The sequence below is a fragment of the Nicotiana sylvestris genome, chromosome 6, assembly GCF_000393655.2.
Source record: "Nicotiana sylvestris chromosome 6, ASM39365v2, whole genome shotgun sequence".
NCBI lineage: Eukaryota > Viridiplantae > Streptophyta > Magnoliopsida > Solanales > Solanaceae > Nicotiana > Nicotiana sylvestris.
Genome location: NC_091062.1, coordinates 155748063 through 155768093, shown reverse-complemented (window position 1 = coordinate 155768093; position 20031 = coordinate 155748063). Strand labels below are relative to the sequence as shown.

The 20031-nt window shown below is 37.1% G+C and overlaps 1 protein-coding gene across 2 annotated transcripts in view; it reads right to left on the bottom strand.

Moving 5' to 3' along the window:
* Positions 1-20017, bottom strand: part of LOC104249212 (histone-lysine N-methyltransferase ASHH2-like) — a 28211-nt gene extending 8194 nt beyond the window's left edge. The window contains exons 1-16 of one of the 2 annotated variants that reach the window (XM_009805596.2): positions 19817-20017; positions 16383-18190; positions 16064-16271; positions 13590-13747; positions 13401-13480; positions 11888-12019; positions 11685-11801; positions 7876-7968; positions 7550-7627; positions 5547-5603; positions 3340-4222; positions 3205-3260; positions 2623-2702; positions 2430-2512; positions 2266-2345; positions 1126-1205 (exon numbers count right to left, since the gene is read on the bottom strand). In XM_009805596.2, the coding sequence (XP_009803898.1) occupies positions 1126-1205; positions 2266-2345; positions 2430-2512; positions 2623-2702; positions 3205-3260; positions 3340-4222; positions 5547-5603; positions 7550-7627; positions 7876-7968; positions 11685-11801; positions 11888-12019; positions 13401-13480; positions 13590-13747; positions 16064-16271; positions 16383-18072 (3875 nt within the window). In that variant the 5' untranslated portion in view covers positions 18073-18190; positions 19817-20017. The remainder of the gene's footprint in view (positions 1-1125; positions 1206-2265; positions 2346-2429; positions 2513-2622; positions 2703-3204; positions 3261-3339; positions 4223-5546; positions 5604-7549; positions 7628-7875; positions 7969-11684; positions 11802-11887; positions 12020-13400; positions 13481-13589; positions 13748-16063; positions 16272-16382; positions 18191-19816) is intronic. The other variant, XM_009805598.2, reaches the window with a different exon arrangement.
* Positions 20018-20031: the final 14 nt, after the last annotated feature.

Here is a 20031-nt window from a genome sequence, read left to right as displayed (position 1 = left end):
CCTTTCCAAGACTATTCCTGGTTGCAACCAACCCAGATTCTACAATTGCTCAAAACAGGGAGGACAACACATGGAGACTGAACCAGAGAAGAGACTTAAATGACTGGGAGATTGAGGACCTATTTGCACTTCTTGAAAGCCTCCAAAACAGCTCTTTCAACACCCAGAGCAGAGACAAACTCAAGTGGGGCAATAGCAGGGAAGGCACTTATTCAGTGAAAGCAAGTTATCTTCAGTTAAGCTCCAACAAAGACTTAATTGATCAATGGCATTGGAAGCTTGTCTGGAGAGCAAAATTACCACCAAAAGTCACATGCTTCAGCTGGATCACTTTAAAGGGAGCTTGCTTAACTCAGGATAATCTCATTAGGAGGAATTTTCAACTACCTAACAGATGTTACATGTGTTTTTGCAACCCAGAGACAATTAATCACTTGTTTCTTCATTGCCCAGTTGCGACAAGTATATGGAACATGTTTTTGTCACTTTTTGGACTGCACTGGACTATGCCATGCAATGTCAGGGAGGCTTTCTTGAGTTGGAATGCCTGGAGAGTTGGGAAGTCCATCAAAAGTATATGGTCTATGATTCCTGCTTGTATTTTGTGGTGCATATGGACAGAAAGGAATCATAGATGTTTTGATGGCATTTCAACTGCCAACGATGCAGTCAAGGCCAAATGTTTTAGTTAATCTTTTTAGTTGGGTTAAATTTACACCTGTATATAATCCTGACTCTTATTTGGAATTTATCAGCGCCTTAGTCTTGCAATAGTTTTTTTGTCATTTGGGCTGATATTTCCCTTCTTTTGTAACCTATGCATCCCCTGGATGCTTCTTGTTAATGAAATACAACTTATTTCATCAAAAAAAAGAGTTCCAGTTCTGTAGCTTCTAATCTACCATTCGCATATCTTTGTCTTTCTAATCTACCATTCGCATATCTTTGTCTTTACACTGTAATTCATATTTCGGTTTCACATTCGAGTTGCTTTATTAGATCCTTATCACTGCACAAAAAAAGGAAATTCTACCTGGACGTCATATGGAGGCATTAAACCCACTCAGACTATCAGAATAAAAGTTAAAAAATATACATAAGTAACATGCGATAACATCTGCTAACCTCTCAACTCCAGCTCTGGACGTGTCTCCATTGATGTGCTCAGGAGAAAGGATGTCTCTTACAGCTAGATACTCTAAAACCTGTAAAGTACAGTTGACATTGTAAAACCAGCTTGGTAAGATAGCAATGACAAACAACAGGGTGTGCTAGGTATATCAAGAGAACCCTGCACTGAATATGTTTAGCCAACAGAAGATCTCACGTAAGGAAAAAATGGGTACAACAACAAAAAAAAAAGTGACTAAAAAAGCCACTAATATATTGCTCAATTACATATTGACGTACGCCTCACTGAAATTTTCTGGTACAGCATCTTATTGACAAGAAAGACAATGTTCTTACCCATTTAGATCACCACCCAATTTGCTGCTTTTGTTAAGACACTTTTGTTCGTTAAAGGCAAAATTTTGAAAGGAGCAAATGTTACCTCTTTATACCTGATGAGACTTTGTGAAAATTTTGAATCTCCAAGGCCAGAGAGGACGAGGAGAAGATTACTAATAGATTTAGATGTGACATTGTATTTTATGTTCTTCTTACCAGTGTTGGAAACTACTTCACATTGTTTTTATCCGTCTAACCGTTCAATGATTTGAATATATTGTTACTGATCTTAGAATGGATAAAATACAGAGAGTATATCTGGTGTTTCATGTTTAATTAATATATTATATGTATATTATCCTACTCGTTTAGTGACATCATAATGACAGACTGTAGGCATATTGTCCATGCTACTCGGCTTTGATCTTTGAACTTAAACTCACAGTGCATGAAATGATCAATAACTTGCCATATGCTTTCTTTTTTCTTTTTGGCAAACTTAACTACAGTGATTATTGCACTTATATGTTATCTAGTTGAGACCTTTTTTCCGTAACCCGTTAGCTATTTAATATATGTTTATACACAAATATGTTTGAGTGACACATTAAGACGCTGTGTAGTGAATAAATAATTTGTCAGTTAAAAAACTTCTGGCTTTCTTCTCAAAACAAAAACTTCTGGCTCAAGAATATGCAGATCATGATTAGCAGGTGGTAAAACTGACATTTTCTGATATACCTCTCAAATTCTACTTTCAAGCTAATTACTCAATCACTAGAGTAGAAGTATAGGACTAGAGAATAACTACATTACCTTAAGCAACTTTCTGAGAATTGGGATCTTATTGAATTCCCTCCTGTATCGCTTCATTATGTTGTGTAACATCTGTAGACCTACAAGCAAAACAAACACAGATCCAACTCGGTAAATTTGAAAATAGGAAAAGCTAATACATGCAATAAGCACCAATTTATTACCATTCTTATTCATAATATCCATCAAAACTGTGCGTGACTTTGTTTTCAAGATCGCATCAAGGATCATAGAAAGTTCCCGGTTACTGCTAACAAATAAATGCACAAATTAAAAATTGTATAAATAAGAAGTAGCAGCAGCTAAGAATTCAACTCCTAGCACTACAAAGAGTGAAAGAGGCAAGCCATTTGTTACCTCTGGATAGCTTCACCATTGCAGCCATCCCCTGAAGCAGCAGTTAAAAGGAGGAGCTTCAAGTAGCACCTTGACGCATCCTGCTCCAAGAAAAGAGAAAACTAATAACTGAAAGAAAAATGTAGGAGTGCCGTGGAATCAGCATGCACGCATTTACACACATGGCAGAAGTTAAAAAAAAACAGGAATGCTTCAGAATATTATAGTAGAACGATTAAAATCTAAATGGAGAGGTTACTAAAGTCAAGGCTGAGTTACGAAACTGGAATTGCCTCAGAAGATCAAAATAGGACCATGAAAATGTAAATGGAAACATTATTAAGCCGGGGCTACATTATGTGCCCAACAATGAACCCTTACTACCACCCACTGTATGGACTCCCAGCCCTCCCTTTCACCAATGTTTTGGCCTATTCCCTTTTGATGAATTAACACCAAAGAGGCTGCACCAAAGTGCAGTAGAAGAAAGGTAAAAAAGAGGGGAGCATTCCCACAAACCAGCACAATGAATAATCACAAATCACCAAGCAAGAAATAAAAGAAAGAAATGCAGATTATATCTTGTAGCTTTTAACTACTCACCTTGCGTTTGCTTATTCCACCATTATGATCCAGCAACTCATTCAGTTTCTCTTCAACTGCAAATTCAGGTAAAGAAGATAATGCAAAAGTACTCCACAATTCTGCAGATTCCACAAAATGACAACGATGACATACCTGCTTCAAAATGGCCATGTAAGGAGCCATCCGGTGGTTTCTTGAATTTAGGTAGTGAAACTTGCAACATGCTGTCCACATCAGGCAGGGGTCTGGAATTCACAGCATTATTCCTCTGTTTCACCTTCTTCACTAAAGATGATTCACGTGAAGTTTTCACAAAAGGACAGGGTTTTAAGGGATCATGTGTCTCTCGCCCATTGCTGGATTTTGACTTTCTCAAGGACTTGCTAACCACTGCATCAAGAGAAGTTACCTCAAATTCCTGAGTGGAGGAGAAAGAGTTCTTTGATACTTCGCCAGCTACTGAGCACTCTTTTGTCACTCCGGACATGGTTTCACATGTATCCTTCAATGACAAAGAAGTCTCTACAGGTTGAACAGAAGAATGAGACATACACTCTGAGGCTTCCAGTGCCACAGATGTTTCGTCATTTAAAGATGATGCAGGAGACCCGTCAGGGAAGTTTTCTCTTTCCTCTCTAGCATTCAAGCTAACAACAGCAACGGAGTTACCCAAATTAACATTTTCTAGACCCACGATACTGTTCATATGTGTTTGATGGGAAGTATCCTGATTTCCAGCAAAAGATTCATCCACTGTATTTCTGTTTTTAGGTGGTTTCCCTTGAATTTTAATTTCAGCAACACTAATAGCACTTGTAGCACATATACTGTTGTCTTGTTTATGATTCATGTCAGCATCCCCATGCAGCATGACAGGTTCAGGATACTCATCATCCGAATCATCCTGAACAATCACTTCTGCATTTAGCGGGTCACCACCTATATAGCCCCGACAATGAGGTGAGCCACAGACACACTTTTTAACTGCAGCCCCGAAGACTCGGACATAATTGTAGTCAAATGTCACCTCTTCGCCCTGATAATAGGATCCAAAGCACAGTGATCTATTAAGCCAAGAATTGATTCCATTCAATAGTCATACAGGCAGCTTACAGATTCTACAGTAGACTGAAGAGCTGGACACCAAATAAATTATTGCAATCCACGATAAAAAGGGGAAGTAAACCTTGATTGCAGTCCACAATAAAAAGCAGGAAGCAAATCTTGAAACTGAAAGCATGTCCTAGAATTTTTTTATTATTGTTGAGGAATATCCTAGAAGTTGTTGAGGTCCAGTAACTTTTCTGCATTTAATTTACACTTTGAACAGAGCCTAGTTTGCAAGTTCTTTAAGTTCCATCCGATTTATGTATTTAGTAATACTCTTTTGATATATATGCATTTAATGATATTATGGAGAACCTGTTCCCTCTTAACGACCTGAAGCAATTCTTCAGATCTGACAATAAGCAAATTATGTGAGGAAAAATTAATGTTACAAGTTTGAAAACTCTTTTACTCTATGCATTTTAGCATCTATATGGCATATCAAATAAATCACCGGGAGTGCAACCCATACACACCACTGGATAGTGGACACAAGATCCACAGCAATAGCAAAGACCCTCCCTAAACATTAAAAATGGTTCTAACAATTCCAAAATTTGCACTTCACCTAGCAAATGTTAATCCCTAAAAGAATCTCTAATCAGCACATCACATTTTAAAGCATGTTTGACATTAAGAACAAAAAAGAAATTGCTTTTGAAAAAGCAATTGTTTTGTTCAAATATGTTTTGTTGTTTTGATTTGCTAGTTTCCAAAAAGAATAAAAATCAATTCTCTCACATCAAACGCAAAAAAATCCTCCCAAAATTAAATTCTTAATTCACAAAAATAAGACAAGGAACAAAACGAAAGAGACACATATACACAACATTTTGTTTTTCAGCCCAGAGAGTAGTTGTGAGTGTGTATTGTTTACATCTCTCTTTTGGCATAATGTATGCCATGTAGTAGCACATGCTAGCCAGCACTAAGGTCAGATCATAGCAGCCCCAACCTCACCTCCATAATTTTGAAATCACTAGCAGCAACCACCGAAGTACTTATCACAGTTCATGATTTGATGATTGCAACAAAAACCAGTTACAATTTTCGCTATATGTTATGCTGATGTTTACAACTTATTAGGTATTAAAGAGCTCAGAACTACTTGTATAATTGTTGGCTGTACATAAGACTGGAACTTAGTAAGGGGTATAGAGGACACATTTTTTTGCTATGTGCAGAGCATTTAAGAAAATATCAACATAGTCAAAACTAAGTAATATGGACTACAATAAGAAAAAAGACTTTACCTTCTTAATGTCCCTTAAAGCAAAGAGTCCAATGCAGACCTCGCCATTCACCATCCACTATTCAACAAATGAAAGAAAGTTGTGTCACAACATTAATACCATTGAAGCATGCACTCAATATAAACAAGTTGAGAGAACTAGGTGTGAAACTATATCAAGCATTTTCTGCTGAAAATAATTGGTGGGAGAGGAAGGGGGGAGCTCGGTGTGATTTTAGCCCAATGAACAAGGGATCTTGATGCACAGGTTTAGGTGCATCTATAAGCGATGAAGCTACTTCCTATTTCTAGATGCAAAATCAAAACCGATAATTGGGTGGACATAGATAGCTTTCCTAAAACAATAAAAGAAAACGGTCATATTCTCAGATAATACAGTGACCAACGACCAAGGTAAGATAACACTAACTGAGAAAATCTTGCAAATTTTCTAATTCAACCCCAACATAAAGATGATTGCGTCAGGCTTAAAACTTATCTTTGTTATGTAGTTTGCAAGTGACGGCACTTTTACTTCAATAATTTAGCCTTACCTAAGACAGAGCTGTGACCATATCTAGGACTTTCAATACATATTGAGTCCACAAAAGAACCAATTCAACACTTCTGATCACTTGTATACATTATTGGGCAAACAACTAAGCTGCAGTAACTATTTATAATGTTTTAAGGCAATAAGCAGCTGCACTTCATTGAAACCGTTCATCACAACTTCCATTTTTTATCAGTGAAAAAGCCAGAGGTAGGTGTACTTTTGAAGAAGTGAGCCCAAACATTGAGTTAAAGATTACTTCTTGTTGAATTTGAGATCCTATAAGGAAAAATGTAGCTGCAATTAACTTGTAGAGCAGCATACCACATGGTGTCCAAAATGTTCTGAATTGCCATGAGAATCAAATTCCGCTTAAAGGAGAGTTTACATCTTGAGGCAAACCACAAAAAAAGCAAGAGGAATATGATGGAATAAACTGGCCATGAGTTTTGAGTTACAACAAATAAAAGGAGCGAAACTTCCTTACTAAAAAAAAAGGAGCGAAACAATCACAAAATTTGGGGTTAACATAGAATGACTAATCAAAATCCTTCGACAAAGAATATAACGTGCCCTACCTTGTCCAATTTATGTGGCAAACTAGACTTTTGAAAGAACGTAATCATGTCCTATCTTTGTCTCAATTTATGTGGAAAACTAGACTTTTGAAAGAATGCAATCGTACCCTCCCTTCGTCCAGATTTAAGTTGCAAATTAGACATTTGAATGGATATCTAAATATTTCAAAAATCTAAAGATTGTAGCAGATACAATTTTATTTAGTTTTTGATTGATCACGTTCATTTTTAAAGTTGAAGGAATTCACAACAAAACTGATAATTTGACCTCAGAATCCAAACTATCTCATATGAAAGGGTTCAGATTAGAGTACATTTTATCATCTAGCAGCTTCTAGTGTATTTCCTACTGTGAAGAAGAGTAAAGTCATGATGACGCAATGCTTTCCGAAATTCATCCGTCTCATCTCACTCCTCTGCCATGTCAGCATTTCATGCACCATATTCACTACCTCTGACATATAAACCTGATCTATGATCCATTTGTGCCCAAAAAGATCACAATAGTTTTAAAGCCAAAGCAAGCGCAACAGCCTTCTGATCTTTACCATGACTAAGAAACTATTATTATACGTAATTGAAAATTTCTTGAGTAAGCAATAATTGCTGAATATGTACATTGTTCAGGGAACTAATAAACTAATACAATTTAAAAAAGCAAAAGAGACTCCGAATTCAAGGCCACAAAATTACAATGAAAGGGTAACAAAATCTCAAGGGAGAAGACAAGCTACACAATAACATGAAATGGGCAAAGTATAATGAAAGGATACGGAATTTCTTCTCTGTGCACAAATTCCTCAGTAAAAAAGATTCAATTTTTAGTAAATTCAATTGAATTGGAATGGGAATTTTTTGAAGTAAATGCGAAGTGCAGTTGCCTAGCACATTTACCTTTTCGGTACGACAATTAGGGTCACAGCTATGGTTGATAAAACGGCCCAAATTACCCTTAGCACATGCATCAATTACCTGAAAATGAGGCATAAAAAGGACATTACCCAACAAGGTGAGAGAAAACAGAAAGATTAAAGAGTCCATAACATACACCGAGTCATTACAAAATTGGATTATCGACTGCAGAATGATAGCGGTTTAAAATAGATACACATACCAAACATTCATCTCCTTCTTATTATAAATCTGTCTACATCAAATACCTAACATTAAGATGGAGCTTAATATCTATTAATTAGACATATCAAGGAAAACTGTAATACCTCACTGCCGTTAAGTGTCATGAAATAAAAATGCTTATGACCCTTCAATGCGTACTCCTTTTGCCGTGCCTCGTAAGCATGCATATCCAGCACCTATGAAATTTTAAAATTTAAGGCTAAAATATTTCAGTAATGCCAACGCAAATCATGCATAAATACATGTCATACGCATGAAGAGGAAACCTGTAGAAATCAAATGACAAATTTCTAGACAATCTTTTGATGAAAATAAAACAAGGATCAATGGCACTAATGGTAAAATGACGTGAATTTGGATCAAGCTTACACCTATGTCAGGCATTCTCTACTACTTTTCTTTTTTATTTTTAACATAGAAAAAAAAAGGGCAGCCCGGTGCACTAAGCTCCCGCTATGCGTGAGGTCCGGGGAAGGGCCGTACCACAAGGGTCTATTGATTTTTAACATACTTCTGATAAATTCACCTCAAAACCAGGTCTAATTGGCTCCCATGGAAGTGATAAAGTCGCCATACGCAAGATGAAGGTGTAAGGTGTTGCATCAAGAGCAAGTAGCTTAAATACACAATTGGACATTTGAACAAAAGGAAATGCATCAACAATAGAGGTTTAAGTTCTTTCTAACGGTATGTGTTATGTTTAACTGAAAAGATTTTTAAAAGAGATTCAAAGTTGGAGCAAGCCATTGTGGTGATGAGAGAAGGATAAGAGAGAAGGAATCTATTAGAAAGCGAACAATGGTAGGAGGTATTCCTAGTCATCAAAAAAATGGTAGGAGATATTCCTTCTTCAAGGAAAGAATAGACAACCTACGAGTACCAGCATACCAATAAATATCCATAGCAGAGAGAGAATTAATGGTTTACATGATTTCTGAATGAGGTATCCTGATGGGAAGTTCAAGTAACTAGTGTGCAAAGTGGGAAAGGCCACTATGTAACTCTTGGGAAGGGCGGTTAGGAAGTGAGGCTTACCATAACAAATAGCTCAAATAGACAATTGGACATTCGAACTAAAGGAAATGCATCAACCGATAGAGGTTTTACTTCTTCCAAACGGTATGTGATATGTTTAACTGAAAAGATTTTAAAGAGAGATTCATAGTTGGAGCAAGCCATTGTGGTGATGAGGGAAGGATAAGAGAGATGGAATCTATTAGAAAGCGAACAATGGTAGGATATATTCCTTCTTCAACGAAAGAATAGACAACCTACGAGTACCAGAATACCAATAAATATTCATAGCATATTCATAGCAGAGAGGGAATTAATGGTTTACATTATTCCTGAATGAGGTGTCCCGGAAAGGGCCCTCCATCTCAAACCATGATGTTTGGAAGTTCAAGTAACAAGGGAGCAAAGTGGGAAAAGCCACTATGTAACTCCTGAGAAGGGCGGTTCGGAAGTGAGGCTTACCATAACAAATAAAATAAATTTCTGAATGAGCTATGCTGGCACCAAGTTTGATGAGGAAAGCTGGAGTTTTTGGCCAATATTGTCCCTTATCTTTGAGGGTAGGTCTATTTTGGTCCCTCAAATATAACCCTGAGCATATTTAGTCCCTTAACTATGCTAAAGTGGAGCACCTTTAGTCTCACTGACACAATGTGTTCAAAAACTAACAGCACTATCTCGTGTTACGCATGTGACACTGTAAGAAGAAGATCAACAGTAAAAGAAAAAAGTCGTTCCCTTTTCGGGGTTGGTTTCAGCACTCACCGTCTTTTTAACTTATCGAAAATATGTTATAAACCAACACCCTCTAATAGTACAGAGCTGATAAATTTAAGATTTTAACGTTGAAACTTTTACTTTTAAAAATTTTGGTTGATTTTTCCAGAAAGAAAAGTTATAATTTGAAGAAAAAAAATAGAGCTGCCAGGATCACTTCTAGGCATATTATTGAAGCAAACGAATAACCAGGTTGTATTATCACTCTTAGCCCGCGCCAAAAACTATTTACATCTGGTAACCGAAAAAGTATATAAAACTTGTATAATTTTTGTATATTAACATACAAAATGTAAGTGTGTGTGTAATATATATACAAAAAATATACAAATTATATCATTTTTTCGGCGATTATTTTTACAGCGGTTATACAGTATCATTTTCTCACTGAAAACTGCCACAGAAGGGGATATTTTCAATGTCAAAATTTTAGAAGACATTATCTAAAAATGAGGAATTAAAGTGATAATTTGCGTTATCCAATAAAAGGAGAAGAAACGTTTTGCTTCAGAGAAGAATATTTGCTTCATGAATTAGAGTTGGGTAACACTGTTAGTTTTTGAACACATTGTGTTAATGAGACTAAAGGTGCTCCATTTAGCATACTTAAGGGACTAAATATGCTCAGCATTATATTTGAGGGACCAAAATAGACCTACCCCCAAAGATAAGGGACTATTGGTCAAAAACTCAGGAAAGCTGAGTAGTGTGAGCAACTGCAAAAATGCAAATAAGTACGGGTTGATGTAAACTAATTGTATATCAAGACAGGAAGGCCATAGAATAAGTGGAAGAGGAAAGCCTCATATCCAAATATGGATAGTCAATCCGGGAGAAGAAGTTATGAGGAACTTTCTGAGTTGTAGACAGATGGCCTAAACAAGAGTCAAGAAGTGAAATATGTCCCAACCAGCCCTCAAAGATAAATTATGGGCAAGATAGATAGGTAGGGAAATAGCCAGAAACAGTTAAAGACTCAGTCTCTAAAACGCTCCTTGAATCATATATTATTGGAGTTCAATGGTAGGAAGTTCAGAGAATTCTTGGGTCACAATAATGCAACACTGTTCGAACTACAGTTGAGTCAAGTAGGTAATAACGCCAAAAATTATCAGCAAACAGAGGAAAATTAAGTTGGTGACCTCTTGGTTACATTATCCTTTCTCTTTTTGAATACAATAGTGTAGCAGAGTTTGATAGGTTCAAATCAGAATTCAAAAAGAGCCATAATATCTCAGGGATGAAGGCAGATTGTTTAAAGGTGTCCTTATAACTGGAAAGACACCAAAACAAAAAGAACAGTACAAAGCTGACTACAGCGAAGGATGTGCAAAATGAATGGGAAATCGGAAGATGATTCTCAACTCTCAAGGAACTAAAAGAATTTGGGAACAGCAGCACAGGAGTAGGAATAAAGCATTATTGTGGCATTAATCACCAACAGCTGTGAAGGGGCATGCCTGGCCACAAAGATCTGAGTTGACACAAATGAGACAAGCAATTAGCCACAGACACTGAGAGGTAGCATCTTAAGGAGGGCGGGAAAGTGTTGAGGATATTGTGATTAAATAAAGCAAGAAGCATGAGCCTAATATGACAATCAACAGACACTAGCAGGAACTTAATGATAAAGAGATTCTAAAGAAAGCCCAAAAGCATAACTTGAACCAAAAGAATTGAAATTTGGAGTGACTTATGATACTAGAAAGTCCAAAAGTATAGTTTTGAGGTAAGTTTATAGAAATGAAATAGTGTAAAAGGGAGCAAAGGTGTTCTGTTCTCTGAAGGAAAATCAGGGTACTGTTGTTTTCTAGGCAAATGGGTTTTGATGTAAATTTGATGCCTATGGGTTTTCCACCTCAAGTTGGTGATTTTCCAAAAAAAAATATTAGTTACTACTAGCAAGGTCATCTCCTAACTTTCAGTCTCTTTTCGTAGAACATACCCGCCCAGTGGTAGGATTGGGATAAACAGAATAAAGTTTTGGTATTATTTAGGTTAATGTAGGAAAAAAATGTCTGTGGTTCCAAGCATTCCGTCCACAGTCCACTTCCCCTAACTCCCACAACTTCGTCCAAACTTTGTAGAGAAGAAATCTCACCTCCCCGACGTATTCAATAAGAAACTGCCCTTCATATACATCTTCAAGCAGCTGCAGGCCATAACCCTTCTTTCCACATTTAAAGCACTTCAGTTTAGCATAATTGCGTTTCTGGAACTGCAAGCAGTATATGATAGAGATGATACAATCTGCATAGTAGAAGCAATATACAAGAAAAAGTAACCCTTTGCAAGTTCAAGAACCTGTTGATTTGAACAGAATTCTCCACAAGGACAAGTCCCTTTAACGCACTCTATATTGAGCATCCGGTTCAGGCATCCATCTCCACAGCCCATTCGACCATCTGAAGGTGGCTTGCAATGGCAGACCATGATCTAACAGGGAAGGACAACAAAGGAAGTAGAAGTTACTGAAGGAAGTAAATTAAGTTTCTGTTACCTCAAGCACATTAGAAATCATAAGTTGATTGTAGATGAACACGGAAATACTTGAAGAAGCAGCAGTTCACAAAGAAATAAGTAGGGACAACGGAAGGGACACTTACGAGATGTTAGCCCAACATAGCACCAGCCATGGGAAGGTTTGCATCTCGTAAACATTGCATATATCATTTGATATCTAATTCTACAAACGAATTGCTGCTTTAAAAATTTCTGAAGAATCTTCATTCTCCTCAAAATCGAGCTTATATCAATTAAGAGTTTAAAATAAATTTACTTTTCCTTTAAGACTTAAAAATTAAAATATATTTACTTCACCCATCTAAAAATGCTTTAGTTAACAACTTAACATAACATAAGTCCATTTCTTCCCAGGGGTTAGCTCAATTGGCAAAGGTTGAGGGACTTGTGTCTAGGTTGCAGGTTCAAGCTCTGCGCCAAGCGAACTAACTCGGGTATTTAATAGGAGAAGAATAGAGGAATGGGCCCATCATACCCGAGTTACGAAGGCTGCGGTTGGCCCAAAGGATCAGTTCCAGACAGATTTCTTGGTTAAAAAATAAAGTCGGTTTTTTTTGTTTTAGAAGTTAATTTACTGCTCTAACTATTAATGGAGAACATGTAGGCTTTTTATCATCAGAATGACCCTTCTAAAAACATCATTGAAGGGAACCCCAAAAGAACCAGATGATCCTTCCTTCTCAACAAACAACGATTTCCTTCCTTCTCAACAAACAACGATTTCCTTCCTTCTCAACAAACAATGATTTCCTTCCTTCTCAACAAACAATGATTTCCTTTCATTTTACCGCAAAAATCTACTTCACATAAATAATATATCCACTTAGTGTCACAGCCAGGTTGAAAATGTCAGCTCATGGACATTGAAACCATGGTGGATAGGGCAAATCACCAATAGATTTACAACAAGAAAGATTCAAAGTAAAAACACCAATTAGTTGTCTAAAGGAACCACGAGTTACTCAAACACGGCATTTCTTCCACGGGATGCACCTGAATGTCTCATTGTAACCAACACCGAAAATGTGATTTTATTTATGAATCAACTTCTTCGAGTGAAATTTCATTTTTTATGGCAAAAGCCTTCAATCAAGAATAAGCAACAAGTTTATTTTCAGTAAACGAGAAAATCAGGTGACCAAACTTTTAGAAGCTTTTTTTTGCTAATGAATTTTAGATTTATTGTCTAAAACCACAGCAATCCTAAGGCCTTTATCCTCCTCTTCTTTTTATTCTTGAAGATGTACGCCACAGTGTATATAAGGCAATACTGCAGACTAGATCAGGCATCTACCTCATCAACAGTTTGATTTTTGCGGTTGCGATGCAAAAACATGTTTGACTTGATCCGAGACCAAGATGATTGATGGGCCACTGTAACAAACATAAAGAAGGAAAATAATCAGATTAGTGCAAGTCTACCCCGAGAACATGTACCCAAAGACAATACCAGCGCCATTTCATAACAACAATCAGTAGATACCAAGTGAATTTTTCTGTCCTGATCCATTCGAACTCAAGTGCACACGAGAAACATCTTCCTCATCTGATATTTCCAGCTCAGCATTAATTTCTGAATTTGACTTCTCTTGGGGAAATGAGCAATCGGCAAAAGCTTTATCCAGATTATCCATACAAGTCCTTTAACATTGATAGAAGAACTGTAAGCCATCAAAACTCTTGTAAACCAAAAAAAAAACACATTATGCTTCCAAAATCACAAGAGTTTCCATCTCAATTACTGACACCTCAAATACTAAATCGAGATTATCACACACACACACACACCCGGGGTGTGAAAAAGCAACAGTCATCTGATGCTTAGTTTTAATAGACCCACTTAGTTTTGCAGAAGCAAATATCAAACCCAAACCAACACCTGAGCGTTCCGACACCAAACAGCCAGATATGGGAAGAATTTTGGACGCACTCAAATTAGAACTTTTTACTAGTCAATAAACAAGAGACGGGAGATCCATTATTTACAAAATTAGTTACCTTATCAAAAAATTAAGCCAATAAACAAGAGAAAGAACAATATGAAAGACACAATAAACACAATAAGTTGCCTAATTTGGGCATAAAGAATGGAATAAGCAATGCCACTTCAGGATTTTGTATTCAGAAATATAGCACGTCACCACTTACAATGATCTCAAATGCTAAACCTTTCATTGTGTGGCAACTTATCTCGGAGATAGTTTTGGTCGTCACAATTTGATCAATTAAAACAAGTAATGAGTACGATGCACCTTCATCAGGATTTCACTTCACACATCTAATAGGAGGATATAATCAGCTATTCATGAATAAGATGCACAAAATGAATTTCTTTTAAGAATCTGAATTTCGTACAACAAAACCTTAAATACTTCGCATATACAAAATTGGAATGGCAGTGTCATTTATCAAAATAAAAAGAAGAAGATAAGCCCCACTTCCCATGGACTAGTTCTCACGACGAATGATATGTTACTTTTTCCTTTTAAAACTTTTGTTTCTGAGAGGACAAGGTGAATTCCACAAAAAGAAAGTTCATTTCGTAGACCAACAACTAAAATGTTTAGCTATCTGAGTGCTCATGTACACCAATAAAGTAAGAAACCTCACTTGGCCTAGATAATAAGACTACACACAAACTATTGTCAGGGTCCTCGGGGAAATTGCAAAGCAATGGCTGTTAGTCATATTTAAATTTTTTTTAGCTGTTAGTCATATTAAACTACTACCAGCTCCAAAGGAAATGATCTATGTTTCTTTCTTATCTGCCCCATAAAACTTGATTTTTTTCATTAAATGGAAAAGTTTTCTCTTTCTAATACTTCACGCTAATACAAAAGTATTATTCCCTTTGTCCCATTTTGTATGACACCATTTGACTGGCACAAGTTTAAGATCTTAATTTGATGTGTGTGTACATACATATACATACAGACATATACATGTGTGGGATACATATACACACAGACATTTATATACAATTGTGTGGGTGTATTGATAACAGAGAAATCCGTGGTTTCCAGCTTTGAAACTTGGTGGATAATCGATCCACCCTCTTTTTTTTTATAAGGTTAATCGATCCACCCTTCTACACCTAAGTAGCACATTTGGTTCATCTGGTTTCCTACTCGTGATGCGGTGCCTATCACACATCTCGTGTTGTACTAATGATACCACTGAAACCAAAACCCTGATTTGATGTATATATTACATTAGTGATAGTGGAGTAAAAACTTAAAGTTGGTAAATGAAAAGTTAGTTTAACAGAGAAAAACATCACATCAAAGTCTAGAATTGAAATACATTAGTGGACTCGAATCCTTAAAAGTTGTGTAAGAATAGAAGAGTGTTAAATATTTTGGGTCACAAAATGAGAAGTGTCAATTTTTAGAAGGGTGTCATATAAACTGGAAAGGAAGGAGTGCCAGCGCTTTTACAGTGCTCTAAGTAAACCCCACAAATTACAGAAAATACAAAAATTACCTAATATGTAGATGACTTAGTGCTTAAGACAACAAAAAAATTAATTAACATTTTCAATCTGAGCATGCTTAGTTTTAGAGCATACAGAATCACCTAGCATCTAATAACAGAAGGGAGGCTGACTTTTATGGTGACTCACAGAAGCAACGGATTGCAAATCCCAAGAAGGCATATCTTGCAAGGATCATCTTACTAGTTTTATTGAGTTACAGCAGGAAAATATAATGCATGCATATAAACACATAAATACGCATATGAAAGCACACACACACACACGAAGAGAAGCATAAAGAGGAAGAGAGATCTAGCCATAGTCCACCAAGAAAAGGCTGTTCCTTCAGCTGTCAAAATAAAGGAAAACCAAATCCTTTCACAGTGCTGAATTTCTACGCACATGCAGTCAACTAACAGGAAACATAAAAGTATACTATTGGTACTTTTGTAATTCAGAGATTGGATGAGCATAGCACATACCATCTGCAGTTTGTTTCTTCTATTTGATCAGCAAGGAAGGAAGGTATACGCCTCCATTTATGGCAATCATCACACTGCACCCAAGCATTTCTTGGTGGCAAGAGACGCTCGCCTACCTCAGTCGGCAGAATGTCCAAGTTCGAAACGCCTCCACCTAAAATTTTCTTTTCAGAGCCAATTTGTCCAAGCCCAGATGGTGTTCCATTTTCTACGACATTAGTTAATATAGTCATAAAATACTTCAATCTACCTAGGTTAGCCTTACATAAATTGAATTTAAGAAGCTCAATATACTATTATGTGCATCATCCGACAATACCTGTTCCAGGGTGCTGTCTCACTTCACATAAACCCTTAGCAAGGTCACTTTTGTGCTTCACTTCATGCATAATGTCTTCCTTTTCTTTGTTCTCCTTCTTTTTACAACCTCTTCTTTTTGACGGCTTTGGGACTTCTGACCTTCTCTTTCCTGATACCTTTGGTCTTCCCACTTTAGAAACTTTTCGCTCATCAGGAGAGGATACCAGTTTCTCTGACAACCCTGACTCCGGAGACTCAGTGCCAAGACTAGAACAATGATTGCCCTCTAGATCACTTTCCAGCTTTGAGGAAGCACAGGAGATTCCCAAGCCTGACAATCCTGAACAATGTAACAGTTCTCCTGAAAATATCTCATTGCTGAACATGTTACCCGTTCCATTTCCAGCTGTAGTTAAAACAGAAGTATCACAACAACAAGAACCATCCCTTTGTTTTTCTCCCTGCATGAGATTCCAGAATACTTGTTCATTGCTCATACTTTCTGGACTAAGCAAATCTTTCACACCACAGTTGGAAACCTTTGGGAGCATATATATTTTCCTTTCTTTTTTGCTGATCTTCTCATGCATCAAAATTGGAGCATCCCCAGGAGCAGCACATGGCTTAGACAAAGTCAAATCATGCAAGTCCTCTGGAACATTGACTGGAGTATCAGGAATCAGGTTGATGACTTCTGAATCAGGTGAAGTTCCTGGATCTGAAAACCTGTTACCGATCGATTCTCCCTCCTGGGAAAGTGACCCATCATGGCAAACTAAAGTCTTAGCATCTGTATCTTGAACTGCGTTCTTTCCAGGTTGGCATCCATCTGATAAAGAAACATAGTCATTATGCAAATTTCCATTGCAACCATGGAGCTGCATATCTAGCAACTCCTCCTCCAACCTATCATCAACTTTGCTGGCAATTTTAGGCAGTTTTTTCAGTTCTTCTCCAGTAGTACAATTTTTGTTAGTATCGTTATCAATAAGAGGAATAACATCCATCAGGCAACGGTGACCAAATTTAACCTTCAAGGAGATAGGTCCAGTTGGTATGAACCGTTTACCCTTCCCCTTCCGTGACTTTCGATCAATCTGATTCTCACCATGCTTCTCATTTCGCCTACTACCCTTAGTTGCTGTTCTTATATTTTTCTGCTCCCCCGAAGTTATCTCAAGCCTGATATTATGTTCAAAAGATTGCACCATATTTTCTAGCAAACCCCAAACTGAAGAACGAGCTTGTTTACTGAAATAGCTTCTTCTCTTTCTTGTAATCTGCAAGGAACTAAGATCTATGGATGCCTTTTTATTGGCTATTCTCCTGCCACTTGTTGCTGGTACTGTAGCCAGATTCTGGCTTAACTTGATGTTGCGCCCACTCCTTCTCCGAGGGGCAATACATACATTGACAGGGCATTCACTTTCAGAGGCATTATCAGTTTTTACAGTATCTTTGCTTTTATCATCCATCTTACGGGGCAACGCCTCAGTTATGCTAATTGAGTCAAAAGCATTCACAAGAACATCAGTTTCTGAAACATCAAGTGCAACCATTCTCTGAGGCACATCATCATCTTTTATCTCAAAGGATTGAGATGATTGCAAAGAGACAGATAAGTTTCCGGTCGTGCAATTGGGATTCATGGCAGATGAACTCTGCCCGAACTCGCAGACATCGTCTCCTATTGATATCTGAGAAGCCATATCAACAGTTTAACAGCAACGTTCAAAGAAAGCATAGGCCTCAACGAAAATTCCTTATACCAGCACAAGAACTAACTGCCATGTAAAGATACCTGTCTCAGAAATTCGTTGCAGTAATCTGTAAGAGCAAATAGTAGTTATTTTAATCAGAAAATGCATAATCTTCATCAAACAAACAATGAAGCAAATAAATACAGAAAAAGGCGGGAATTAGAGAGCAATTCCCCACACATTAATTAGGGGGGAAATGCTATAACATGGACAAAAAACTGATCACCATAAACAAAGATGTCAGAAAACATAGCTCTGAAGTCTATTGGAGCTTAACAAACTACCAGGCATGAGAAGGAAGGGAACATTAACCTACTACTACATTGCTTTTTTGCAACAGAGTTATGGGTCTATTCCATGTTTAATATGTCATGACTGCCACCTTGCAGTGGTGGATGTCATGGCAAGTTGGATGACAAGCAGTCGGAGGTCAGAAAGAGAAGAGTTGTGGAAGATTGCTCATGTTTGCAGGTTTTGATTGATAAAGGAGAAAGAAGTAAGAGAATTTTTTTAAGGTGTAAAAAACTCCTTGTGGAAAGTAAAGAGCTTCCTTTAGCTACATTTATACTTTTGGCCCAGAAAGTATGTTGCCCTATTGAATAGATAGTTGGTTAAATCTCGTGGAGTAAAGAGCTTCCTTTAGCTACATTTATACTTTTGGCCCAGAAAGTATGTTGCCCTATTGAATAGATAGTTGGTTAAATCTCATGGAGTTTGATGTAAAACCGTACTTTGGTTTGTGTCACTAGCTTGGAGGGACCTAAATGAAATATTATTCTGGATTATCCAATGAGCCCTGTGCATCCACGTGCTTAAGGGAGTTTTATCAATTAAACAGTACATGACCGAATATTTTCAAATCTGCTAAAGATTAATTAAGATTATGCAGCCCAACTCTTTCCATAACCCACTTAACCTAATTTACTGCTGAAACATTCCAAACAAGCACAATAAGTACAATTTAAACTTTTATTTTGTTCTACACATATTTTGGTGCGTAACAATGGATAGAGCTGGGATTAAGACTAGGGAATACCAGGGTTTAAATCCTGGCAGAGTCATATAAACTGGGTGATTTCTTCCTATCTACCTAAGCCTTGATGGCAGATAGTAATGGAGCCAGAAATTTTGACAAGCGGATTAGAAAACATTTGCGACTAAAGCAATCAGTGAACTACCTTCCTTATGTCAAGAGGATACAAAAGCTCATATAAATATGAAAATGGAAAAAAAAATTATACTCTATTTGTGCAGTTTACTCTATTTGTGCAGTACTACTTTGGGATTCAATCGAACCTCCTTCCTTGACTATGGCTCCGCCATAGGTGGCAGAGTTACCCACTACTTGTATGGAAGAGAGGATGATCACTTGCTGCATTGAGCTAGAAAAACCGCAACACAAGAAAAACCAAATAAATGCTTAGTTTTCAAACTGCAGCTTTAATGCAAGACACAGATAACATATGTCTGCACAGCGAAAACTGAAAAAGTAACGGCGTCCCGTTTTCTGCCAGAAAATTCCAAAAGCGAAAGAGTAGATAAAAGAAAAAAAAACCCTAAACAGCTAACATTTAGCAGTGCATCAAAATCCCTAAAATCAAAGCTCAAACACCAATGCAGATACATACATATATCCACCTCGTTGGCACAAAATTAAATTACAAGAAAAGAACAATCAACATAAAGATCATACCTGGTGGTGAATTTGAAGAAACTTCACGAATAGTAGGAAGACCAACTTCAAGGAATATATGTACATAAGTGTGTGTCTGTAGTTTTAGAGAGAGAAATTGGATTTATTTATTTTTTTAGAGAGAGAAGAGAGGAATCGCTTGGCGGTAGTCAGCAAACGGTTTTTATAAAGAGTTGTTTGCGAAAGAGAAAGAGAAAGGGCTCCGATGAAACTCA